Raw genomic sequence first — 27,561 nt, forward strand, 5'->3', positions numbered from 1 at the left:
CTTTTTTGAGTAAATGGATTGTGGATGGAAGTAGTTTTTGTGTTGGAAGAGATTTATGTTGTGCCTGCGCTGAAGGAACCTTAACCGTGATGTAGTGCCAATGGTAAGATTCAGCAGTCATCGTGATAAATTGAAGACCTCCAGGAAGAATGTTTTCCCTGCAGTCAGTATCAAGGAAGCTTCATTAGAATGCATTGTCTCCTGCAGCATCACTCTGCACTCTGCTGTGTTCTGTATAAGAATGGTAGTCTATCAGTGAATTGTCTGTCGGGGTCAGTATTCAATTATAGTGTACCCATTCCTATAGTATCTGAGAATATCAAACAGAAGAACTTAGCCTAGGGTTAAAAAAGTAACCATTAAAGTTCTGAAAGCTGTTTATTTAATAAACACTTTTTCAGAATTGTTTAATCTTGAATTTCTGTTAGATTAGCTATCCCATACCTGTGGTATGTACACACTTGCACTATATTGTCTGTCTAAATTTACATATCTCGAAAGAGTTTCCCTTACTTTCCCTTCACCTTTTAATCTACAATCTAAAAGAGTGCACTAATTGGAAGTGTTTCATGATATTCAGATTTGATTTTCCTTTTCAAGTTGCTTCACAACAGCAAAACTATTATTGGGCCCTCATCCAAACCCTATTGAAGTCAATGGGAGTCTTTCCATTGACTTCAGTGCTCTTTAAATCAGGCCCTCGTTTAGCATGGTTTGGTTATAAATCATGGTTACCTAAAATCAGAAATTAAGATTTCATATGTGCTAAACCTCAAATAGGTATGAAAGTGAAAGTAAAAAACCAAAACACTAGCATAATTTACTCTAGAAGATCTGTGCCTCAAGTCAGTATGTCCCCATCTCTTCTCTTTAACCTTGACTTTGGCATACATCATTCTCAGGCGTAAGACGTTTGGCAACAAGCATGGTATTCTGCTGGATCTTGGGTTTATGTTGGGGAGTGCTACCTTCATTGCATAATCCCATCTTGTCAGGTGACTCCATGGGGATTGGACTCCTTGGGGGTTTTGTGGTAGACAGGGAGTAGCTGGGAACTCTGATGGTTACTGTAGCATCATCTTTAGCTGACTCTGAAGGTACCCATGCAGATATTTCAGTGGGAGGAGGTGCTGCCCCAGGCGTCATTAACTTCTCTTATGGTTGCTGCTGCATGGCCATGAAAGATAAAGCAACAGTGGAGAGAGAGTTGCTGTCTCCTGTCTCTGCTTACCTTGGGGAACCTCCATTTCTTGAGGACTGTTGCATTGGAAGGCTGTACCCCACTCCCAAGATATTTCTTTCTCCTCCCCCACCTTCCAGACCTTCAGTTTGCTGGATTCTCAGACACCTTCTCTACAATTTTTCAGCAGCTTTACAGGGACAATAATGCTAACTGCTCTGCATTCTCAACAATTACTCTCAAAGTTATATTGCCAATTTAAGAGCCTACCCCCATGCCAAAATGTCTCAGAGAGATCTTTCCACTGCTTTCCAACCAGTCCTAAATGCCCGTGGGAAAGGAAGGGTGGCAGGACGGAGGAAAGCTCAGCTGTCAGATCTCTTTATTTGGTTTTCATTGTGGATGCCTACAATAAAAACCCTGTTCTATATTTCCCAGCATTTATAGTGCTAGAACTTCCTCCCCCTCCAAGATCAATAAAAATGAGCCTTTAGTGAAACACGTGGTTGAAATTTGCTTTTATAAACAAGTTGGTCTTGTCTGTCTTCCACACTGTAGTGGGATCCATTGAAGTCCTGGAAGGAAAAACAGCTGACTTCAGAGAGAGAGAGAGAGAGTGTGTGTGTGTGCGCGTGCACGTGATGGGGTGGAAATAATCATACACTAATGGCTGCTAAATAAGGATGCTTCATTTTGAGAAACTTTGCCGTGAGGATTGTAACTACAACACTCCCATGTGATCCCATTCCTGTTGAAAACTGTCTAGAAAGTACAAATGTGTTGTGGCAATAAAGCGTTCTATTCTTCCATCAAAAGAACAAGTGAGGAATTTTCCTGTTTGCCAACCTCTCAAACATTAAACTAAAGAATCAAGGTTCAAGTCTAAAGACGGTATAGTCCACCCATTAGTAAAACATGTTGAATATTTCTCAGTCTCCATGTGGGCTAAGGATGCATGTTCCAGTCCCTTAAAATCAACAACATAACTTTTTCAACAAATAGTGCTTGCAGTTTAGTTTGCTCTAGGTTATCAACAGCCTTCAGAATTCTCACCATAATGAAGAGCTAATACAATTTCATCCTAGGAAGCAACCATTATTACCCATATTTTAAATGGCTGGTTGTTTTAAAGTGGAATCCTTCCAACAAGCACCAGAATGGACTTACATGATTTGTGACGCTTTCTAAGATGATGTTCATTCTAAATGCCAACAATGGTCTTATCCTCTCTAGTAATTACAGCAGTTGCTGACAGTCTTCAGTAACTACTATTATTTTAGATAGAATCACTTTGTTTAATTAGTTTCTTGCCAAAGCAATACCACTCAAGCAACTCTATCAATTTAAAATGTAGATTGTAAATGCCTTATGGTAGGGGCTGTCTGTATAAACCCTAGCACAGTGGGACCCTGGTCTAGTTGGGATCATCTGTAGGAGTTACTGTCAATAATAACCACTTATAAAACATGAGTTAAAAATTGTTGCCGGTACTATACCACCCCTCTGACCCTTTTTCAGTGTTTTGGTTTTAGAATAACATTTTTCTAGGTTTTAAAAAAGTATTTTTCTGTCTACTGTTGCTGTGTGGAAGAGCCACTCACAAAAAAGAAAGGTGGGGGCTGGATGGGAAGCAGTGGCATCCTCCTTCCAGTGACAGGTGTGGTCTTATTTAACATCCTAACTAGAGGTCGGGAAGCTAAAGTAAACAACCCATTAATAAAGTTCTCAAATGAAAAATTTCACAAGTAGTAGAGAGGGCAAAGAAATAATATAAAGAAGACTTGAAGACCTTAGAAACATGGGCACAGAGAGTACATGAGATTTGAAAAAAATGAAAGGTAATACATCTAGGAAAGAAGAATCCAAAACATTGGTATTCAGTGGGATAGAGAAACCTGAGAAGCACCTGCAAGAGACCAGGAGCTGTTAATGGACAGCAAATTCATACTTCAGTATTCTATAGTAACCAAAGAGGCCAGTGCATCTTTGGCTGCATATGCAGATCTATATTGTAGATAAGAGAGGTAATTGTCCTTCCTAGTACTGGTCTGGTATGACCACAGCTGAAATACTGCATTCATTTTTGGGCACCCTGTTACCAGAAAGATATGGACAAACTGGAAGGAGTTCCGAGAAGAGCAACAGAAAGAAATGATCAGAGGCCTAAAGGAGTTTGCTTATGAGGAAAGATTAAGGGTCCAATCCTTCAAAGATTTGCACACACAACTAACTTTAAGCATGTGAATACATCTTTGTAGTACTGAGGCCTTGAAAAAAGCCAATTGCATATAGCTTGGCTAAGCAGTGGCTAAGGAGGATAATGTGATAGTCTATGCATGATTGAAGGGTATAAACATTAAGGAAGAAGAGGAATTATTATTATATGGCAGTTTGGGATATGGATAAGAGTAATGGGATGAAATTAGGAAAGTGAAAATCTATACTTGCTGACAGTGAGATGTATTGTGGAATAGTCCCATAAAGGAAGTATCATAGAGTCATAGAATATCAGGGTTGGAAGGGATCTCAGGAGATCATCTAGTCCAACCTCCTGCTCAAAACAGGACCAGTCCCCAATTTTTGCCCCAGATCCCTAAATGGCCCCCTCAAGGATTGAGCTCACAACCCTGGGTTTAGCAGGCCAGTGCTCAAACCACTGAGCTATCCCTCTCCCCCCGGAAGCCCCGTTAGTTGAGACTTCTTAAATTCAAGGGGATGAAGCAGTAGCAAATGCACTGTAGGGAACAGTCATGCACTGGCAGGAAGATGGACTAAATGATCTGTTAGGTCCTTTTATTTCTAATACTTATGATTCTTCTGAAGTTTCAAATGAAATACTTTCTATTTAAATTAATAAAAAAGTCACTTAGGGAGCTTATGCAGAACCTGACTTCCCTTCTGAAAATGGCAAACGCACCTAAATTGTGAAGTTGGGCTTCTGTGTGCATATTTTAGGCACCTAGATAGCTTTGAAATGTTCTTATAATTTATAGAACTGTATATGACAAAGGTACAGGAAAGCAGTTCTGTTGTGGAATAGTGTTTAAGCATGGATGAAAAGTCAAGTCAGGTATACTTTTCAAGCCTCAACTTACTGAAGCCATACAATGAGTCAGTGTCAGAGCAAGGATAGAACCCAGGTCTCCTGACTCCCAGGTCTCTAGAGGAGTTTTGCACTACTCATTAAATGCAAGAGAAAGAATATGTCGTATATTGAAAGTAGAGCCTGCTCAAAGAAGACTTTAATTTTTTTTCTTCTGTTCAGGTTTGAGTATGAGCACAGTTGAAGAAGAGTCTGACACAGTGACAGTAGAAACCGTGAACTCTGTGACTTTGACCCAGGACACCGAAGGGAACCTTATACTTCATTGCCCTCAGAATGGTATAGAGAATTATACCAGTGTTTGTATTCTCTCTGTTTTATTGGTTCTATTTATTTTGAAACCCTTTTCAACCTCCCTCTCCACCTGTGTCCCTCCAAGTGAGATGTTATCAGTTGGATTGTCTTTGCTGTCCATGCTGAGGTTCTGTCTGCTTTGGGCTAGGGCAGGATATTTTGTGTTCTAGGGCCTCCCTTTCTCAGGATTTCCCTTTAGCTCTCTTTAAAGCTCTGTGTAAGACCTTTCCTTTCAGATAACATTTTTCTTGGATATGTTGTCCTGCTTGTTGCCAAGTTTTCCTTTTAGCTGACTTGATTTTTTTTAAGTGGCTGGTTTCTGGGCTATGGACTCTGTTTTTAGTTATTTCCTGAAACTAGTACAGCATCTCTTACACCTTTAACTGGTGCACTATACTTTAACTGGTGCACTATAAAAGCAACATTTTAAAAATACAGATCTTGACTTCTTTTGGTCACACTGGATTATTAACGCCCTTTATTTTATAATTTTACAAATCTACCAGTATACACTTTAATCCTACGGAGAATTTACAAACTTGCTTAACTTTAAGCACATGAATATCTGATTGACTTCAGTGGGCTACTCACATTCTTGGAGTTGAGCACCAGCATGGATATTCGCAGGCTCAGGGGCTTGCTTTGCTTCTGAGAGCGATTCAAATGTTGAGACCAGAAGGGACCATTGTGATCTTCTAATCTGGCCTCCTGAACCACACAGGCTTTAGGACCTCCCTGGATTAATTGCTGTTTGAACCAGAGTATATCTTTTAAAAAAACATCCAATCTTGATTTTAAAATTTCCAGTGACAAAGAATCCTCTGGTAAGCTGTTCCAATGGTTAACCAGCCACACTATTAACATGGTTTAGCAAGAGTGAGGTTCAGTTTAAATAAGAAAGAAAACACTTGAATGAGAGCACTGAGCAAGCTTTCACATGTTTGTTTTTGGCTTCAGCAATGTTTGGTCAACACAAGGTTCATTATGTTAATAGAAAGGGCTCTGGATGTGTTTTTGTTACTAGAAGCTGATGAAGTAGACTCAGAAGACAGCACTGAACCTCCACACAAGAGACTTTGCTTATCATCAGAGGATGATCAGAGTATTGATGATTCTACTCCATGCATTTCTGTTGTTGCAGTTCCAAGTAAGTCACTGAACACTAATCAAAGTGCACGTTATATTTATGTTCTGGCACTCTTGAAGCATTGAAAGACTTGCCAGAAACAGACAGGAGTGGAGGAGCTTCGTCACTGCCCTAAACGCCAGAGGCATAATAGGAACATGATGATGAGCCTTGGAGCAAAAAAAAAAAATTAGGAATATTTTAGAACACTTTATTTTGTCAGTGTTTCTATCAATATTTTACACTTTAATCCCCATAAGTCATAGAACACTTTACAACAAGCTGTATACATACAGTATCAATGAAGTAAACCCAGCTGTTGGATAGAGAGCAGCAACCAACTAGCATACTGTACGACTCGGGGAGGCAGAGTTGGGAGGACACCAACGCAAACACTCTGTTCTTACTAAAAGAATACAGGATCTTTATGTCCAAACAGAACAGTTGAGCTTTCCATGTTTGAGGCCATATCTGAAAGATCCACACATATGTAGAGAACTGTGTGGTGCTTGAGTTATTTACCACAGTATGATAGAGAATTGAATCAAGCTTGTCAGGGTTTGAACCTGTGGTTCTAGTGAGTCTGAGTATTCCAAAACACTAAACTCTCTACTCTTTGGCTCTACTTTCTGTCCTATTTATATGAAGTATAGTATCTAGAACTTTGTTAGGACTTTATTAATTGTTATTTTTACAAATGCAAACACTGTAAGGTTGGAGCTACAGGAAAAATAAGCTTTAAAAGTTGCTGCCAACTAGTTTGAAAGTTATACACTAATAGTCATTGGGGAGTAATGAAAACAAAATATAGAACAGGAAAAGAAACCTTCGCATTGTGCTGTTTGCACCCAGTTATTTAAAACTAATTATATTTTTTGTTTTACAACATGAATCTACCAAAAGGTGGTAGATGTCCTAGTTGTACATATCCTAGTTTTAAAATCCTTATTTGAACTTCATAAAGCGAAGTATTAGCAAGCATCTTCGTGTTTTTACTAGACCAAAAAATCAGTGTCAGAGCACAGCTTTATTCAGATTTGCAGACCAGGTACTGTGTTTGTGTAAATCCTGTACTCTACATACCAAATATTCCAGAAATAAACTACGCTACTAATTTACATTTTTTGAAGTTTCAGAAAATGATCAGAGCTTTGAGGTGACCATGACTGCTACCACTGAGGTAGCCGATGATGAGATTAATGAAGGAACTGTTACTCAGATCCAGGTATGATAAAGCTTCAGGCTTGGTCCAAGGGCTTTTAATTAACTTGCCTCTGCATATTCATATTAAGAAGCAAAAAGTTTTGATTAAATAGTCACTGTGTGTTGTGTTTGTGAAACTGACCTACAGTGACACTGGTCTTGTTTAGAAGATTCTGTCCAATAAAAATACATTTTAATTTTTCAAAGGAAAACATGATTTGGTGAAATTTTCTGTACACTGATTGGTGCAGTAAGTTATGATAGGTGTAGCACACATGCTTTGGTTTGTTTTAGAGAGAGCCATATAGAAAGATAAGATGGCTGGGATTTTAAATTTACCACTACTGCAGGTGTGGTGTTCAGGGGAAAATAAGTTTTACAATCCTTATGGTAAAACCTTTCAGGTAGTACCATTGTCAAGAGAAAGAAATGTTTAAGCCTAAAAATACTCAGCTCTCATACAGTGCACTTCACATTAAAAAGCATTTTAGATGTTGGGCCCAATCCTTTTTCCACTGAAGTCAGAGTTTTAACTTCAGATGGAGTAGGACTGAGCCCATTATCTAATTAATCCTCACAACACCTTTGAGAGTTAGGATAGTAAGTATTCTTACCCCTATTGGGTGTGGAGTTTACAGCTCCCATCTCTCCAGAGAAGTTCCAGCAAGGATAGTTAGGGCCAAATGGACCTATTTGCGATCACTCTGCTCTCATCTGGCCACTGCCAGCCCTTTGGGGGCAGAATTTTAAAATTCCTAGCTTTCCTGGAGGCTACAGCAATGCTTTCTGAGGCCTGGTCTGTACCTAAAATTTTGGTCAACCTAGCTACATTGCTCAGGGCTGTGAAAAATTTCATGTATTTTGTGATGTAGTTAGGTTGACTGAAGCCTCACTGTAGATGCAGCTAGGCTGACAGAAGATTATTCCATTTACCTAGCTATTGCCTCTCAGAGAGGTGACATACCTGCATTGACAGAAAAACACCTTCTACGCTACAGTTACACAGTTGCAGGGCAGTAGCTGTGCTTCTGTAGCTGCTGTAATGTGTACATACCCTAAATCTCTGAATGTTTTTCTTTACTTTTCTCTTCCTGCTGTTGTAGCCTCTATTTAAGTTGCATATCACCTGCCTCCACTCACTACAAATACAGTTCTGCCATATCCAGTGTCTTCAAAACTACCAGTTATATTTTCCACCACACCATCTCACCTGTCTTCAATCTTCTGGTCCTTGCTAGTACTTTCCACCTCTTAAGTCTGCACTGTTTATACCCCATGCATGTCCTAACAAATTACAATTTTAAGGTGGAGATTACAGTTGGGTTCTAAACTATTTGAGTGTCCAGTTTTAATTGGATACTTTAAGTTGTGTTAACTAGGTTTTTTTTACAAATATTTAACAAATTGAATAATAAAATATACTAAAAAGTAATAATGCAATGCTAAATGACAAATGTAATTGTCATAAAATTAATACATCAGCTGGACACAAATAGCGACTGATTTAAGCCAATATCTGAATAAAGAATAAACTTTTTAAAAGAAAATATTTTCTTTACAGGGCACAAAAGCTGTGTTGTTAGAGATTGTATGTATTCTGTTCATTTGTGAAGCTTCTTGTAAATATTAGTCATTTCTGATGATGGTGTGTAAAGTAGGCCCACTGCAAGGAGAGAAAGACAAGGGAAAACACAGATCTTAGTTTGTAAACCTTCATATTATGCAGAATATAGAGTAGCGGTGGAGGAGTGTAGATTACAGTAGATAAGCAAATGATTCGATATATCCTACAATTAACAAAAAATAGAGTTTATATCAGTGCCATTACTGGGAGAAAATTGGTGTGCATTTTGTAAAGAATGATGGGGAAGAGATAGTAGTTTAAGCTGGCCATGAGTATGGTGGGTAAAAGTGTTGTTTAAAAAGGGAAAATATCCTGGTAGTGCCCCGCCTAAAACAAATATACTTTCTTAGCAGCCAGCAAAGTGAACTAGTATGACATAGCCATCTTTTTTTCCACTTATACTTGCCAGGTATTGCATATTAAATTCAAGGTCGGGGAATGAATGTTAAATCGGTTAACAAGGTACTCTTCAATTCTTCTTTTCAAGATTCTTCAGAATGAACAACTGGATGAAAACTCTCCTCTAGGCAGTGAAGAAGTGTCAGCTGTTAGTCAAGCCTGGTTTACAACCAAAGAGGATAAGGATTCTCTAACAAACAAAGGTAGGATATTTAGACCCAAATTCTCCCATTGGTTGCAAAAAGGTGAGCTGATCTGTATGATATGTGTGTGAGGGTACTTTTTAGGCTGCATAAAATACCCTGTATTTTGGCGCAAGATGCCTGCATTCTTGTTAGCGGGGTGAAGTCTAAAGCTAGAAATACAGACGCTTTCCTTACTGGGCAATAGTAAGTCTTCCTTTGTCCTACACAAAAGACAAGATAAAAAGTGAAAGGGGATCCAGAGGGATAGAGAGAATGACGACTAGGAGTAAAAGTGTTTCACTGTATGTTACCAGTAATTTCAAATTAAGTTACAAAGGAGAGTAAAAATAAGGAGGCTATTTATTTAACAAAATGAAAAATAATGCCCTATAGAATCTACTGGAGCTTGTGTATGTGGCCTCCTTATTCTCACCCTCCGTTAATTTTCCAGAATGTTACTTGAAACACAATGCTAAATTAATCCTGCACTTGATGTTGATGTACAACAAAAACATGTGATCAGTTTCTACTCCTCTTGTTCCCATCTTGATATAGAGGGATAGAGTGGTGCCCCACCCCGATGTAGCTATAATAAGGGAGGGAACGGGTGCTATAATGCTCTCACGAGTGGCAATGTTTTAGTAGCAGTAGTAATTATTTAAGGAGATCCTGCTTAGGGGCTTGGTAGTGTCTCAAGTCCTTTAAAAGCTTCACATGATTTAAACTTAGTGCTGCAGAGTGCTTCAGAACTTAGTTGTTCCACATTAGAGCTGGTTAAAATTTTTCATCAGTGTTTTTTTCAACAAAATTTGGCCTTTTAAGAAATATGAATATGTTTGTGATGCATTTTGAAACAATTTTTTGTTAGCTTTTTTTATTCCCTCCTCCCCCCCCCCCCACAATTTTTTCCCTCCTTCTTTCAGTGGGGAGGAAAGGGGTGAATGAAAATTAGTTTCTTTTTTTTTTCCAAATAAAATTGAAACAAACTTTTGTGGAAAAATTTTGAACAAAATAAATATTGTATTGTTTCCTTTTAATTTTTCACAGAAACTCCATAGGTCTGAAGTTTACTGCAGAGAGAGGATGGCGGCTTGTAGGGAGGGAGCAATGACTGGGAAGCATTGGGAATGGGAACCTCAGAGCTGGGAGAAGGAAGAAGCACCCATCATATTATCTGTTCCTGTCTATCACTTTCATTCACTGTCCTGATTGTATGCATGGTTGCTTTTAAGAGCCACTAGTTTCTAATCTCCACGGTGCTCAATTCAAGAACTGAAGTGGGCAGGGGCAGAGTAGCAAAGAGACTGCTTTCCATTTCTGGAGGCTGGGGGTAAAGTAGTTGAGACACCCCATGACAGTAGCTGGTAGACTCTAGGGTGAGGAAGCAGAGAGAATATGCACCTCCTTTCCAGCACCAGTGGGGAGGAATATGGACTTCACATTTATCAAAGTCAACTAGCCTAGAGCAGTGTTCTCCAAACTGTGGCCAAAGGAGTTCTTGCTGATGATTTGGTGAAGAGCTGACTGGTCACATGCTGCTGGGTCTTCTCATTTCCAGCTGTTCAGAGTGAAAACACTAAACATTTTCCTCATGTTCCTTTCCCCTGTAAGTAATTGTCATGGTTCCCACAGGCATGCTATATGGTCATGAATTGCAGGTGGCCTGTGCAATTGTCAATGGAGTGGAGGATTGTCTGTGTGATTGTGAATGGCAGAAGTGATGCTGGAACAATCTTTCCATTAAATTATAGCCCATATTATGAAAAAGTTTGGGAACCCCTGAGATAGTGGCAGAAACCTGCTGGCAGGTGCCACCTTTCTCAGAGAAAATATGCTTATAGGAATCCCAGGAATTCCCCCATCACGGCAGTTTGGAGGTGGAACCTGAGCTTCTCACCTGGGCAGTGTGTACCACCAACTTTTATGCCCCCGGCTAACAGGTGTCTAAATAGGTTTTTGAAGTCCTGTGTCAAATTATATTAAACTTGGCTTAAGTTGGCTAGAAGTAGGCAAGCATAGCAAAGGTATAATACAAGGTTTCCTTTCCTCAATTTAGATGATATTCCATGTAAAGTGCAGCCCTGTCTCCTCTTCATGATGATTTATATGCTCAGATGATCATGTAAATGACAAAGAATTGTAACTATAAACTATAGATGTAATTTACCTCTGGAACCTCATCTAGGTCTCTGTACGTAGCTTGGGAGGAAGAGAAAGATTGGGGACATGTTGTAAGAACATTTTCCTACCCTGCAGGAACAGAATTAGCTATAATGACGATACTTTTGATTTATAATTAGATTTCAGTAAGCAAAAGCTCTGTCAATTTTCTCCAAATTGTTTTGCTGGTAATTATCAGGCTGAGAAGGAAACACTTGGTTATTCTGAGCAGAGATGGGCATGTAGCTAGCATTCAGTACCTGAAGTGGGTCAGGAGCATATCCTTAATTACGTGTGATCTGTCACTAGTAAAGATGTTGTGAGCACAAAAGAGAGAAAATATCTGTAGGCAAGAGTAAAGGGGCAGTTATTTTTAATGCCACTTGGCTATTATATCATGGTATTTAAGGTTTGCATTCTTATCTCTGAATAAAATTGAATTGGTTTTGCTTTTTAAAAAAAGCCAAAAGCTTAGATGGTATTGAAATTACTGCTTAATGTTTGTTTGTATTGATTTGCATTTTTATTCAGGAAATACAACACATGCAACGAGGCCTCAGTTCTGATTGTGACTACTAGGTACTAGTCCCAATACAGATAATAATGACACTGGGCCCAATTCTGCAAACTCTAATTAGGCATAGAGCTTATTACCATTGACTGCATGGGGAGCACCAACAGCAGTTAGCACTACACAGGCATGGTTGGAAGTGATAAGGTCCATAACATAAGGCTGCAGTGTTGCCAAGTGTCACAATTTTATTGTGAGTCTCGTGATATTTGTTTTTCTTTAGGCCCTGGCTCATTTAGTCATGTAAATACATGAGAATCTCAGCTTTCATTCTTATTAAAAAAAAAAAAAAAAAAAAGCTTCCAGTCCTCATGGTTGCAGAGAAAAGCCTAAACATGTGACTTGAATGCACTCTAAAGATTAAAAAACCAGACACCAAATAGAAACAACCCCAATTTTATTTTTAGGTGGCTTAAAATCATCAGAATCTTGTGATCCTTTTTTTTTTTTTTTGAACTCTTGGGCTTTGTGTGCATCAAAGCCATCAAACATGAAAACTAGTTGCTTAGCAAATAGAGTAATTTCTGCTACATAATGGTTCTAATTAGTTTGTAACTACTACATGTTTTTCTTTGTTAATTACTTCAGTAAGGAAATAATGTATTCTGATTTCCCCCACCTTGCTGGCCTCCAGCATTGTGATTAGTTTGTCTTGTCCATTTTAAGGCCATAAATGGAAGCAGGGAATGTGGTCGAAGGAAGAAATCGACATTTTGATGAGTAACATTGAACGTTATTTAAAGGTAGGAATTACAGTACATTAGTCTGCTAGTTTAGCTGGTTATGCTGTTTCTACTATATCCTATTTGAAACTAACTTTCTGTAGAACTTCCAAAGAGCATGCAGATGGGCTTATTTTGATCATTTTGTAGTAGAACTGATTATTGCCTGTCTGAAATACACAAAAATGTTTCTTATGCATTAAATCAGTAAATATAATTTTTATTGTAATCATACTTAGGGTTTAAGGCTCTGCCAGATCGTCTCACAACACTTCCAGTTTGCATGCTCAGAATAATTCATTGTAAAATTTTACATCAGTGTGCTCGAGTGGTGTGATCTTCCCTTGAACATGTGTAACTCCCATGGAAATCATGGCCACATCAAGAGAAGAATCTACACCTACAGAAGGGGCTAGATCCAGTCTTCACTAGGGCATGTGCAAACACCTCTGTGTACCTTTTCCAGTACTAACACCTACCTGCACAGGTATTAGAATTTATAATCACAAAATTGTGCACATGTACATGCCTTTTTTATTTAGCTTGGTCAAATTAAAGTCTCAATTCTTTCTTGGGTTAATAATAACCCTCTGGATTAGCACTGAAATGGTTTGTGAAATATAATTTACCGTACCTTATCCCCATTTCTGATGTTTGCTTGTCTTTTTTACTTCACTTAAACTAAATTGGTCAGTTTTGTTTTTCTTTTATAATCAAGTTCACTTTCTAGTTCTCATTTGCTATCACAATTAAGCTTTGTTTGGGTTTCCATCAATGTAAAGAAATATCTTACCTTAAAATAGGGGTGCCCAAATATGGCCCATGGGCCGTACATGGCTCACCAGAGAGTTTCAGGCGGCCTGCTTCAACAGAATAATGATTGATCAGCATTTTGTCATCATGTTTACATCATTTTAGTTTATACAGTGTGTAAATAGACAATACTGTATATAGAAACAACCTATCTAAATACATACTAAACAAGCTGAACTTAAAATATAAATCAATACAGGTGACTTTAAATCTAATTAAAATATGTAGAATCTGTACACAAGGTTGTGCTTAGATTTATGTGGCCCTCCTGTGTAATAAGGTTGGGCACCACTGCCTTAAAATTAGCTTTACATTGATTGATTTTTTTTTTATGAAAGCATTTCTTCAGATTGTTTGTGAAACTTCTTTCTCCTTACAAAAACCCCAGTGCATGAACTAAACAGTGTCAGTTTAGATTTATTTTGTGTGATATTCTCAGATTTGACATTGATTTTTTTTTTTTACCACAAAATATACATTTACTAGAATTTTCAAACTTGTATGGAAATTAGGCACTTAAATGCATGTTTGGGCCTCTGAATAAATGGTCTGTTTTTCAGTGATGTTCTGCACTTATTTGGGCAAATATAGATTCAGTTGTCTAATTTAGGAATCTAAGTTTACAATTTTGACCTATAGTTTTATGAAATATCTCCCATGAATTTCAGAATAATGTACCAACCTTCTCATTTTTAAAAGTTCTGTTTGTCAATGATACACAGTTTTGTCTAAAATCTCTTTTTAAAATGTGATCTATATAGGCCCGTGGAATAAAAGATGCCACTGAAATTATCTTTGAGATGTCAAAAGATGAACGAAAAGATTTCTACAGGACCATAGCATGGGGTCTGAACCGGCCTCTCTTTGCAGTTTACAGAAGAGTTCTTCGCATGTATGATGACAGAAACCATGTTGGAAAGTATGAAAACCTATAATGATGCATGGCTTGATTGGTATCATTAGGGTCATGTGTTTTGTTTTGGGTTTTTGTTTTTTATTTTACATGCACTTCAAGTAATGAAAATGACATTTTGGGGGGGAAAAAGGTAAATTCCTTTCAACTGAGAGGTAGTTGAGAAGCAAGACTAGAGGCTGTAGCCATGAGATTTATTAGGCCTAGGGGGAAAAAAAGTCAAGCTCCCTCCCTTTTTGGTTCTGTTGATATAAAGTCTTGTCAGAACTTGTATAAGAGCTTCCATTGATCTCTAGTGTAGCCTTTGTACATGCACAGAGATGAATTACTGGCCATGCAGCCCATTGCTGTTGCTCCATGTTATTGCTTCAGCTATTTTTGTGAATTTATGGAATTAATTTATTGTGTATTGAACACACAAGCAAGCATGCTTGTTGTATTTGATAACACTGATAGCACATTTGTTAGCAAATACTATTTTACTTTTCTAAACATTGCTTTAACAAAGGTTAACTATTCTCTAAACACTCCTGCATTTTAACAAGTAGATAAACAGAAAGTGTAGATGACTTCCCCAAGATGTCACACAAGTGAATGTTGAGTCAGCTTTAGAAATCAGTAGTTCCTGGCTCCTGGGACTGAGCTCAGTCTGTTAGAGAAGGCTGTTTCTCTAAATGGGAGGGAGATGGGGAATTAAAAGCAAACAAAAAAAATCATGGTTGGCTGATTTAATTTTGATGGTATAGCTCAAGAAGTGGACTCTAGAAGAAGCAATCTACAAACTTTCTTTTTTTTTAAAGAATGCATAGCATTTTTTTAATGCTTTTTCGCATTAACCATTTAAGTTATTGAAGAACTTTCACAGTGGTGAAAACTTAGAAACATAAAACATTCAGATGAAAAGCCATTTCTCCTGCATCCTGCAGGTCAGTCCAGGCAGTGGATGCTAATGTCTCCTGCCGGTAGTTCAATACATTTCCTTGTGTCCTTTTCCATCAGATGGGATGATTCTCTTTGACCTAAGCTTTGCAATCTTTTTAGATTTCTTTTTCTGGTACTTTGTTTAAATCAGTGGGATTAGTTAGCTAGGTGCTAACAAGGGACTCATCTTGTTTTTCCTTCCTTTTTGTGACTTCCCAGAACTTTCTCTGAAATGTGATCCCATTGCTTGTCCACTACTGTAGGGAGATGTATGTTCAAGATAAAAACAACATCCCATTAGAGGCAGGGATTTGTTGGCCAGTTATCTTTTCTGTGCCCTTTGCAGACACCTCAGATTTATATAAGACCTTCTCTTTCCTTCTTAATTATTAGTCCCTTCCTTTCCATAATTTTGTATAAGAGCTTCCAAAGGACTGATCCTGCATCAGGATATGCTAGCACACTGTTCCATTGACTCCAGTAGAATTTCACATCGGTGCATGGGACTGCATTGGTGCAACCTACTGTAGGATTGGAGCCTAAGGCATCTGTGATCGTATTCACTATAAAAGGATTACCAGGATGTGGAGAGCATTGTGAAGTGGGCACAGAACTAAAAGCCAGACCATGAACTGCTGAGTACTAATCTTGTCTCTGACGTGATTTAGAGGGCAATTCATTTAATCCCCCTGCCTTGGATTCCCTAACTGTAAAGTAATGGAGATACTTATCCCCCTAGGGTGATGGATAGGATTTTAGTTAACGTTTATAAAGGTCTTTGAAGAGGAGAAGTGCGATTGGAGTGCTAAGTGTTAGTGGTGTTTATTGCCACAAATGTATCATTATGACAGTCACCGAATTAAGTAGAAGATGTGCTGTGAAGAACTAGCCCTTCTTTAAGGCATAAGTGGGCCTAATTCTGATTTCTTATACCTGAGAAGTAAATCCATTGAAATTGAAGGAGTTACACCAGTGTGAAACTAAATGTGAAGAGATCCAAACGTGTTTAGAAATGAACAAAGATAAATAATTTACCTTTAATGTGCGTTTAAATATTCAGATTGTTTCCCTCAGTTAGAAATTTTCTTTTTGTTAACCATGCACAATGTACTACTACCAACACAAAAGTGAATGTTTCTGTTCTAAGTAATGTTCTTCTTATTTATTGCACAGGTATACTCCTGAAGAAATTGAAAAGCTCAAGGAGTAAGTTTTGCATTCACAAGATCTTATCTAATTTATTTATAACAACAGTTTTTAAAAAAAGAATTTTATAAAGGTTTTACTATGAACATTTCAGTTCAGCGATCATAGGTAAATTGACTGCAATAACTCTTCTCTACAAAGTAGTATTGCACCAGAGTAGTTTGAAGAGCAATGAAAGCCACTTTCTGGCCAATTCCTACTCAGCATGTATTTACAGATGTAAATACAGCACTTAGCCAAACTAAGATTGATGTATTCTATTGAAACCAGTGATACTTCAGATTGTCATAAGTATAACTGAGAGTAGTTTGGTCTTGTTTCTTTAGAGAGCTTGAGCAGTGGTTAGCTGTAAGGATGGTTGAATGGTCAAGCATAAGATTCCCCTTATGAAAACAGATGTTGGGAGACTTCACCAAGACATCAGTGAGGGTCCTTGAATCTGGAATACACACCCTTGGTGTGACAGAACCAAGGATATTCTTCAGGCTTATCTATTTTCCCAGGCTTTTCCTTAAGGATTGATTGGGTTGATTAGAATACAGCTTGCATTGATGGGAAGAATGGAGGATTTAAGGTGGGAGTTACTTTGTTTGGATATAAATCTAGTTGAAGTTTCTATGCGTTTTGTAAGGCACCTAGAGTTCCAGATGGGTTCATAATAAATTGAAATGAATAAGTAACCATGGTTAATATTTTAAGCCACTCTGAGAAGTGGCGAAGGAAGGGGAATGCATAAGCTTTAGAAATAGGAAAGTAGTGAGGCAAGATGCAGTGTAAAATGGCTTCCTGGGGAGGTGAGTTATAGAATTCCCAGTTTTTCAGCACCTATTATACCAGGCTTCATGAATATTCTCTGTACTAAATGCAAAGTCTCCCCATGGGAATAGATAAGAATTTGGAATGGGAGTCAGACCTTTCATCTGAAAATCTCAAAACATGTTTCAAACAATAATTAGTTAAGCCTCACAACATTCCTGTGAGGCAGGTAAATTTTACAGATGGATAAACTGAGGCATGGCCAGGCTAAATGGCTTCCAGCATAATGTGACAAATAAGCAGCAAGAATTAGGAATAAAACTTTGCCATTCTGACCAGTCCCATCTACTATGGGACAGTGCTCACACTCCAGTAATATAACATTTATTATTCCCCACCACACAATATAGGTGTGGCAGTCATTTGAACAAAATGCTAACAGACTGTATTCACTTAGGTTAAGAATAAAGCATGGTAATGATTGGGCAACAATAGGCGCTGCACTGGGAAGAAGTGCTTCATCTGTAAAAGATCGATGTAGGCTGATGAAGGACACCTGCAACACAGGTATGGTATTATAACACACAGGTATGGTAGTATAGTGGTGTCAGTAAAGGATATTCTAGTTAAGGCTGTGTCAGCTTCTCCATTGTTATCTCTTTCTGTTGTTTTTAGAGATTTCCTATGCTCTAGGAAATTCACTTCAGGCTGAAGCTTAGCATAAAATTTGGTAACTTTTTTATTTTAAGTCTTTTTATTTCTAATTTCAGGTCACAAAGGGCAAAAAAAATTACAATGTATATGTAACTTTTTTTGTAGGCCTTTAATAACAATCTTGAGCTCTGATGTTCCTATGGTACTTTTCATCAAGATGAATTTACAAAGTATTTGATACATTTTAATCATAGGATTTTTACAAACTTTCTCTCTCTATATATGGGTGTCATTTCACTCAGTGCTAAATTGTAGTTATTGCTGAATTAAAATGAAGAAACTATTAAACAGCACATATCAACACTGCACAAAATTGTAGGACAGGAAATGAAATATACTTCATTTAAAATGAAGGGGAAAATTAGGTAGCCAGTATATAATTACCCACTTGAAATTTGGCCAGGACTCTGGATTTAATACCCATGTAATTTTCCCATGGGATTGTTAATGACACTCAGGGGGCCTGGAACTGTGGTTTTATGTCTCATCTGAAAGTCAGCATTTTTAGCAGAAGTACTTTGCATCATGCTGGAGCATCGTTTCAGTACTGACCCAGAATGAATGTGGCACACAGACTGAATCACCAGCATTACTTCCTGTCGCACTGAGGCTTTTCCTTACATGTTTCGCATCCAAACACTGACAGCTGGACTGCTCAGTTTGTGAGATTTTATGATCTTGTACCATGAGGCATTTTGATGGCAAGAGGTTAATCCATAATGTTGACTCAAAATCATAAGGATATTTTACTGCAGTTGCAATGTACATGCTTGGATGCTATCATGATGTGTGCTGTAGAAAGCCCTAAAATAGGTTGATAACTTAACCACCACTTAATGTTAGGAATCAGTGACCCAGAACTGAATACACTGTTCCATAACAATCCCTAAATATAGATTGAGGTGCTCTTCAATGTGTTGTGATTTTTCTCCCCAGGGATCTGTCCCCTTATTTTCAGTGATGTCTCAGTTTTTTACTCAGTTTTATAGACAGGTTGACTTGCCTGAGATCACAAAGTGAATCAGTGGCTACACTGAGATGAGAGCCTAATAATCATCTCATGGCTGGGTTTCTTTGCTTCACCAATGTCACTGTTCCAAGGAAATTATATTTTTGCCAGAGAGACTTGTGGAATTAAAGTTGTAAAAACATTTGTGAATCAGAATTCAAACCTTTACAACTTGGCTAATCTCCAGGTGTGTAACTCCTAACTGAGATAGCTAACTGGTGACCTAAGTTCTAGGTTTGAAGTCCCCTGCGGGAGGGGAGCTCAGTGGGGCTCCTGGATGTACCAAAAGAGGGTTTTTGGTCACTAGGACGTGAGGCTGGGAAAGACTCTTGGAAGGGAGTCTCTCCTAACCTGTCTGCTGGTATCTGCTTATCTGCTCAGTCTCGCATTCTTGACGTGACTTATTGTCATAGTCTCTGCCAATTCCTGATTCTTGTTTCAGGCCAGAAACAGCTTTGGCCAGACCAGTCGCACTGGAAGATAAGGTTGTGTGTGCAGAAAAATTAGCATTGAGCTAGAAGTGGCTTGATGTGGTAAAGTGGCTTGATGGTGTAAAGATTCATAGTGGGAGATGGTGAGGCTTCCCGTCTGTTAGTTGGGATATGGTGTGTGTCTCCTTCTGGTATTTCTGAGGAAGCAGTATCTTGTTTGATTGAGGAGAGCATTAACATACCATGCTGATGGGCATACAAATAAATAGGTAGTGGAGGGAGGAACTTGAATGTGGAGGATGATAACTAGAACAGAGTATGCTTGGTTTTCACAGTATAACTCCTGAATATTCCCATTTTTACTGCTGACAGGGGCAAAGATGTTGCCTTTAAACAATTAAACAGTTCCCTGCTGCAGTGGACCAATAAGCATTTGAATGAGTTAATGATGTACTGTTGGAACATCTGACCGTCAAAGCGATGTATCTAGTACATGGGGCAACTCCTATGTTAGTCTAGGACACTAGGACTTTTTGATGTTACTGTGATATTCCATTCTGGTGTCATCCAGACCAGTGATCTGCTAGATCACTCCAATCCTTGACTCTGGGAACCAGCCTTACCCTGCTCTGCTGTGAGAACCCCCATTCTTGAGCTGTTCACGCACAGCCTCTGGCATGTAAGCTTCTCCTTGGATTGTGCAACCGAATGACACTAGCCAGTATCTCCAGTCCCAGTCACAACCCTAGGAACCTCCGTCTTGCAGTGTCCAGTTATGCCCGCTGGACGCTGCAAGCTTATATGAGTTCTTCAACTTAGCAAAGAAATTGATATGTACCAGGCTTGTTATCCCAAGGGGAGCCTCTGACACACTTCAAACCAAATGCACTGCTTCAGGTAGAATAAACAAACAAATTTATTAACTATAAAGATAGATTTTAAGTGATTATAAGTCAGATTTGGTCAAATGAAATAAAAGCAAAACACATTCTAAGCTGATCTTAATACTTTCAATGCCCTTACAAACTTAGATCATATAATATCGGGGTTGGAAGGGACCTCAGGAGATCATCTAGTCCAAACCTCTGCTCAAAGCAGAGCCAATCCCCAATTTTTGCTCCAGATCCCTGAATGGCCCCCTCAGGAATTGAACTCACAACCCTGGGTTTAGCAGGCCAATGCTCAAACCAGTGAGCTATCCCCACCACAGGCTGGCTGGTTGCTCGCTCTTTAGCCAGGCTCTGCCCTTTGATCAGCCCTTCAGTCGCTTGGTGTGGTGTCTGTAGATGTAGGTGGAAGAGAGAAGAAGAGCATGGCAAATGTCTCTACCTTTTCTCATGTCTTTTCTTCCCTATTGGCTTTGCCCCACCCCCTTCAGAATCAGGTGAGTATTACCTCACTGCAGTCCCAAACTGACCAAAAGAAGGGGGCTGACTCACTCAAGAGTCTAACAGATCCTTTTGTTGTTACCTAGGCCAGCGTCCTATGTTCATGTGAGGCCCTGATGAGGTGTGAACTGCCTTTCTGTTCTTGGAGAGTTTTTGCCTGGGCTTGCTTTAAGCCATGAGGATACATTTGCAGCCTCATAACTATATACATGAAATTATATAACCTATAACATTACGGTAACAGCAGTGCTCAGTGGATCATGAGCCTTCCGAAGACACCCAACATGACAAACTTTGCATTGAATACCACACAGTCATTTTACAAGGATGAACATGGGGGTGCTGGGTGTTCCCCTGAGGTACAGTGCGTTACAGTTATGCAAGTGCTTAAACTCCAGAAAACTGTGAAGTGCCGCTTCCAATCACAAAATGCCGTATGGTTCCATATCTGCTGTGCAGATTAAGATGGCTTGTATTGTTAGTTAACTTGCATGTTTTTGTCCTTTATTTTGTTAGGAAAATGGACAGAAGAAGAAGAAAAGAGGCTAGCAGAAGTGGTACATGAGCTAACCAGCACGGAGCCAGGTGACATTGTCACACAAGGGGTATCGTGGGCTGCTGTGGCAGAACGGGTCGGAACACGCTCTGAAAAGCAATGCCGCTCCAAATGGCTTAACTATCTGAACTGGAAACAGAGTGGTGGAACTGAATGGACTAAGGAGGATGAAATAAATCTAATCTTGAGGTTTGTGTTCTCAGTTTAAAAAGTTTCATAGTAAAAAAGTGACACTAGTAGAATTCCATTGGGGTCCCTTTTGCTGATTTCCCAGGCACTAAGAGATCTCAAGAACACGCCAAAAATGGCTGCTGTGTTCACACTTCCCAGAGATTTCATATTGAACATTATTTTTGTTTTTGTTTTTTTAGTGAATTTTAGTGCTCGTGAAAGGTGTCAGATTGAAAGCCCTGGAGACTGAAGTCTTCTATTATTCCACAGAACAGGTACAGCACAGGCAGCGACCGTGCAAGCTTCCCACACGCTGCCCCACCAATGCGCTTCAGCTCTGAACTGGAGGGGAGTTCAGTCTCCTTGCCCATTCAGTCCTTGGCCTCTCTGCTGAGGTTGCCAACGAGGGTCAAGTGTGGTGGTGGTTTCTGTGATGTGGACACATGTCCACAAGGAAATAAACTGAGACCACAATTTCATTTCATGTAGGCACCAGATGGCACCACCTTTGGTCCCTATCTGAGTTAGAGTTGAACTGATAACCAAGTGGTGAAGGGCTCAATAGTCCCGTAGACACCTTCTGAGCCATTCAGTTCCTCTTCTGTTTTGAATACTTTTAACTCAGATTTTTCAGCCAGTCAATTTTTCGTTATGATTTGATCATTTTCTTGGGTGGCAATAAAAGGGGGAGACAGGCAGGGAATCCAAGCATGATTTACAGAGCACTAGTCACTGCTTTATGACATACATTCAGAATGATTTACCTGACTGACTGTAAATTACAATACATCCTGGTTATGTTTCTTAATATTGGTGTGCAAATAGTATTGATGCATTTAGTCTCTCACAGTCTGTCCAGTCATTCATAATTCATCCCTTTAGGATTGTTCCTTTATCTAGCAAGTGTAGTCAGTACAACTACTTGGTCTATGAAGAGGGCTTGTGCAGCCTACAGTCAAAAGCCCTTCCACAGCATACTGTACAAATTGAAGAGAATTCAGAGATGATTATTCCTACAGATTGTAGTAGAGCCCAGTGTGCTAGATATTTGCTTACATATATGAAGACAATCGCTCATCTGAAGAACCTGGAGGGGTTGATTTTGAGGAAAGATTTAAATAGTTAACTATGTATAGCTTACCTAAGAGAAATCTAAGAGGAGACATAAGTCCATACTAAGGAGACATGGATGTTATTTAGGGTAAAAGAAGAGTGTAACTAGGAGTGATGGGGTGAAATTAAGAGAGTGAAAGCTTAGGCTGAATATCAGGAAGTATTTCCTGCCAATGAGATGTATTAGGGGAATAGTTTCCCAAGGGAAGCGTTGCAAGCATCATTGCTTGGGAGGTTTAAAATTAGTCTGGACAGAGCACTACAATAGGTATAGAAGGAAGAACAACCTTGCATTGGCAGGGAGATGGACTGGATGACCTAATAGGTCTAATCCATCTCTGACATCTGTGATTCGCTTGACATCTGGCAGCATGGAGCCTTGGAAGCCTAAATCCGTTCTTGAGCAAAGATGTCTAACATCCCTTAAAGGCCTGATGGCAGCTTCTGACAGATTCCTGTTTTCTATAACCCTGCCAGGATAGCAGAGCTTGAGGTGTCCGATGAAAATGAAATCAATTGGGATCTACTGGCTGAAGGATGGAGCAGTGTCCGCTCACCACAGTGGCTTCGGAGTAAATGGTGGACAATTAAAAGACAGATTGCAAACCACAAAGATGTTTCATTCCCTGGTAATGTATTAGTTAAACATTTTGTTCTCTTCTTTAAAGACTTCAGAAAGTCTGCTTCACAGGTTCCTTAGGAATAGGTATTGTTAAACCTAAATGGAGTTATGACCTTAAAATATTGTGAACTTAGTAATTATGAAAGATGCCATACTGACAGCCCTGGGCTTGACTCCTGGTTGTCAACGGAGCAGGGACAGAGAATGACAGTGTAAGCTTCCCCACCGCTGTCTGTCTGCTAATGTCCTTTATCCTTGTGCTGGTCGGGAGGGGCGATTGAGTGAGTGAGAGGCTAGTTTAGTCTCCATGCTCATTTGTTCAGTCCTTGCTGTCCCTGTAAAATCTTCCAGCAGGATGCCAGTTGTGGAAGGAGTTGTGTTGGTAAATGGACACCTGCCTATGACAATTATTAGTATTTATTATTTGTATTACAGGAATGCTTAGAGGCCACAACCAAGAGTGGGGCCCCACTGTGCTTGGTGCTGTACAAACATATAGTAAGAGACCGTCCCTGCCTTAGACAGTTTACAATCTAAATAGACAAAATGAATCAACAGACTGCAGTCCCCCTTCCCGTTCCCCACTCACCAGACAGAAGGCTATTTGCTCTCCAGGGTGGGGAATATCCACTGGTATCACTGAAGACTGAATTGAGTGTCAGAAAAGCAAAGGCCTGGGTCTGCAACCCTGTACATGTGAGCTGCTCCCACAGCTAGCTACACTAGGGATCACAGCTGGAACAAGAAGGGAAGATGGGTGGCTTTCTAGGAGCCATGTGCCACTTTACCTGTAGATGCAGTAGAAAGTTTACAGTGGGGGATTGGAGAGTGAATCTGGTGTCTTGGAGCTTTCACCAATTGCACTGATCCTTTCTGTCCTGCAACCTCTTGAACTAGTCTGCTCCCATCTTTTGCAAGGGTGGGAGAACGTTTTATTTCTCTTTGCAATGTTATATGCAAATTGACACTAGGAATTGTTTGACTGAACTTTGAAAAATGCAATATTTTTTTAAACAAATACTCCAAATTTGGGGTTTCTGTAGCTTGTTTATTATGTACTTATTTTTCAAACATGCTAAAATGTGATAGATTCCTGAGAAATTGAGTTTGCACAGAGAGTTTAGTATTTATCAGTTTTTTTCTGGATATAAACTAAAAGCTGACTAATGTGTTGACCTCTCTCTAAATAGAGATACATATTGTTGCTTCACAAATTCATAGAATCATAGAAATGTAGGGTTGGGAGGGACCTCAAAGTCATCTAGTCCAGCCTTCAACTCCTAGGCAGGACCAAGTATTTCTAGACCTAGATCATCCCTGACAGGTGTTTGTCCAACCTGTTCTTAAAAATCTCCAATGACGGGGATTCCACAACCTCCTTTGGAAGCCTGTTCCAGGGCTTAACTGTCCTTATAGTTAGAAATTTTTCCCTAATACCTAACCTAAATCTCTCTTGCTGTAGATTAAGCTGATTACTTCTTATCCTACCTTTAGTGGACGTGGAGAACAATTGATCACAGATCTCTGTATAACAGCCCTTAACATATTTGAAGATTATCAGGTCCCCCTTCATCATTTTTTTTTTTAAGACTAAACATACACAGCTTTTTTTAACCTTTCTTCATAGGTCAGGTTTTCTAAACCTTTTATCATTTTTGATGCTTTCTTCTGGACTCCAGTTTGTCCATGTCTTTTCTTAAAGTGTGGCACTCAGAAATGCAAACAGTACTCCAGCTGAGGCCTTAGCCGTGCTGAGTTGAGTGGGACAGTTACCTCCCATATCTTATATATGACATTCCTGTTTATAAACCCCACAGTAGCCTTTTTGGTAATTGCATCATATCGTTGACTCATATTCAATATGAAATCCATTATAACCCCCAGATCCTTTTCAGCAGTACTACCACCTAGTCATTCCCCATTTTGTAGTTGTGTGTTTGATTTATTTTTCTTCCTAAGTGTAGTACTTTGCTCTTGTCTTTACTGAATTTCATCTTGTTGATTTCAGACCAGTTCTCCAGATGAATTGAATTAGATTGAATTCTATTTCTGTCCTCCAAGGCGCTTACAACCCCTCCCAGCTTGGTGGTATCCACAAATTCTATAAGCATACTCTCTGCTCTGTTATCCAAGTCATTAATGAAGATATTGAATAGTACTGGACCCAGGACTGACCCCTGCACAACTCCACTAGATACACCCTCCAAGTCTGATAGCAAACCATTGCTAACTACTCTTTGAGTATGGTCTGTCAACCAATTGTGCATCCACCTTACAGTAATTTCATCTAGAGCACATTTCCTTAGTTTGCTTATGAGAATGTCATGTGGGACTATGTCAAAATCAAGATGGATCATGTCCACAGCTTCTCCCCTATGCACTAGACCAGTAACCCTGCCAAAGAAGGAAATTAGGTTGGTTTGGCATGATCTTTTTCTTGACAAATCCATGTTGCCTATTTCTTGCTACCCTCTAGCATGTGCCAACACCCTTAAGTTCAAAATTATTTCTGCATTTAAACAATTATGTTCAATTGTTCATAAACAATTATGTTCATCCAAAAATACACCCTCCCCATCATGCTAAAGAAAACAGCTTTTGTGGGGGGACAGGAAAACAGAAAGGAGAGAATGAAAGAGGTAGAGGAAAACATGAGTACCGGACTTTGTACTTTAAAAGGTAAACTCTGCCTGATCCTGGGACCACTCCAATGCCTGTGTTAGGCTCAGCTCTGTATCTGCACTAATGTTCTGCTTAACAAAAGCGGTGAGAACACTGAGCCTTCCTCATCCCAACCACTTCAATGGGGTATTGACTCACTCTCCTGGACTCAGATCCATGCTTAGATCTGGATGTACTTTAGAAAATGAGATGGGTGAATACCATCTGATCCTGGTGACTTATTACTGTTTAGTTAGTCAATTTGTTCCAAAACCACCTCTAATGAAACCTCAATCTGGGATAGTTCCTCAGATTTGTCACCTAAAAAGAATGGCGCAAATTTGGGAATCTCACATCCTCAACCATGAAGACCCATGCAAAGAATTCATTTAGTTTCTCCGCAATGGCCTTATCGTCTTTGAGTGCTCCTTTATCATCTTGATCGTCCAGTGGCCCCACTGGTTGTTTAGCAGGCTTCTTGCTTCTGATGTACTTAAACAAAAAATTTGCTATTACTTTTTGAGTCTTTGGCTAGCTGTTCTTCAATTTCTTTTTTTTTACCTTCCTAATTATATTTTTAAAATTTTAATACACAAATTTTAGCATACAAATATTTTATATTTTCGTCCTTTATAACAACACAGCACTGTAACCTGTTTGTGGTGAAAACAAATATAAGTTTATTAACAAAGAATACAGATTCACAGATTCAAGTGAGTACTGAGGAAGAATAATGGAAGCAAAAATGGTTACAAATAAAACAAAAGTAAAACACACTTTCTGGAGACTAAAATTTAGGCTACAGTCCTTGTCTAAAACAGTCTGTCACTTGAGCTTTTCTGAAGCACTTGCTGATTTTCTGTCATAACCAGGATCCAGATTTTCAAGAATACCCCTACACCATCAAAGGGGTTTCCTCAGTAAATAGATGATAAAGGGGTGCTTTTTCTTTCCTTGTATAAGCCAGTAAACCTTTGAAGTGTGTCCTTTTGAAGCGTACTCCCTGTTGCTTGTTCTCCTGTGTGCTGTCATGTTGAATTTACATCCCCCCCACCTCTTTTTCCTGTTGTCTTAATAGCAAATGGAGCTTCTTTTGTGTTGGTTCCACAATACTTAATTTACGTTAGAGACAGGAAGTTAGCTACCTTCCTTCCAGTCTGGAAGAAACCAGATTCTCCCTTTGTTTGGTTAAAGCATAATATCAGTAACTACCCCTAATTCCTCTATAGTTTGAACACATACATTTCACAATGATAATAATGACCAGTGTGTCACCAGCTTTCATTTGATACCTCTGACAACATTTTTATAGATAAATTCTATGACAGCAGCGTTAGAGGAAGCAAGTTTGTTGGGCCTGATAGGAGTTGCTGACACAGAGTAGTGAATCACCAATGGGCCTCTTTGTCACAGTAGCCCACTTCCCAAGGCAGAGCTGGAATGGAGGCTGGTCTTTTAACGCATGCCAGCATAAAACACCCTCTAGTTCAGAAGGATTGTTGTTAGAAGGATAGAAAGAGAGCAAAGAGAGAGAGAATTTAGATTGGAGTTTGGATTTAAACAAATACTTAGATAGAGAGGAACAGACAGAGAAACAGAGAGAGAGTGAAAGAAGAACAGGGAGAAAGTCAGATGGAAAGGAAAGCAAAAGGCAAAGAAAGAGATGAATGGTTTCAGAGTAGCAGCCGTGTTAGTCTGTATTCGCAAAAAGAAAAGGAGT

At 39.2% G+C, this 27,561-nt stretch overlaps 1 protein-coding gene across 2 annotated transcripts in view; it reads left to right on the top strand.

The window, feature by feature from the left end:
- The window catches only part of DMTF1 (cyclin D binding myb like transcription factor 1), a 56,103-nt gene that overhangs the window by 6,536 nt on the left and 22,006 nt on the right, over positions 1 to 27,561 (top strand). The window contains exons 2-11 of one of the 2 annotated variants that reach the window (XM_077836203.1): positions 4,446 to 4,562; positions 5,602 to 5,724; positions 6,834 to 6,928; positions 9,018 to 9,132; positions 12,512 to 12,588; positions 14,142 to 14,299; positions 16,388 to 16,420; positions 17,634 to 17,743; positions 21,235 to 21,463; positions 23,036 to 23,187. In XM_077836203.1, coding sequence (XP_077692329.1) covers positions 4,454 to 4,562; positions 5,602 to 5,724; positions 6,834 to 6,928; positions 9,018 to 9,132; positions 12,512 to 12,588; positions 14,142 to 14,299; positions 16,388 to 16,420; positions 17,634 to 17,743; positions 21,235 to 21,463; positions 23,036 to 23,187 — 1,201 coding nt within the window. In that variant the 5' untranslated portion in view covers positions 4,446 to 4,453. The remainder of the gene's footprint in view (positions 1 to 4,445; positions 4,563 to 5,601; positions 5,725 to 6,833; positions 6,929 to 9,017; positions 9,133 to 12,511; positions 12,589 to 14,141; positions 14,300 to 16,387; positions 16,421 to 17,633; positions 17,744 to 21,234; positions 21,464 to 23,035; positions 23,188 to 27,561) is intronic. The other variant, XM_077836211.1, reaches the window with a different exon arrangement.

This window comes from Eretmochelys imbricata, chromosome 1 (assembly GCF_965152235.1).
Source record: "Eretmochelys imbricata isolate rEreImb1 chromosome 1, rEreImb1.hap1, whole genome shotgun sequence".
Lineage (NCBI taxonomy): Eukaryota > Metazoa > Chordata > Testudines > Cheloniidae > Eretmochelys > Eretmochelys imbricata.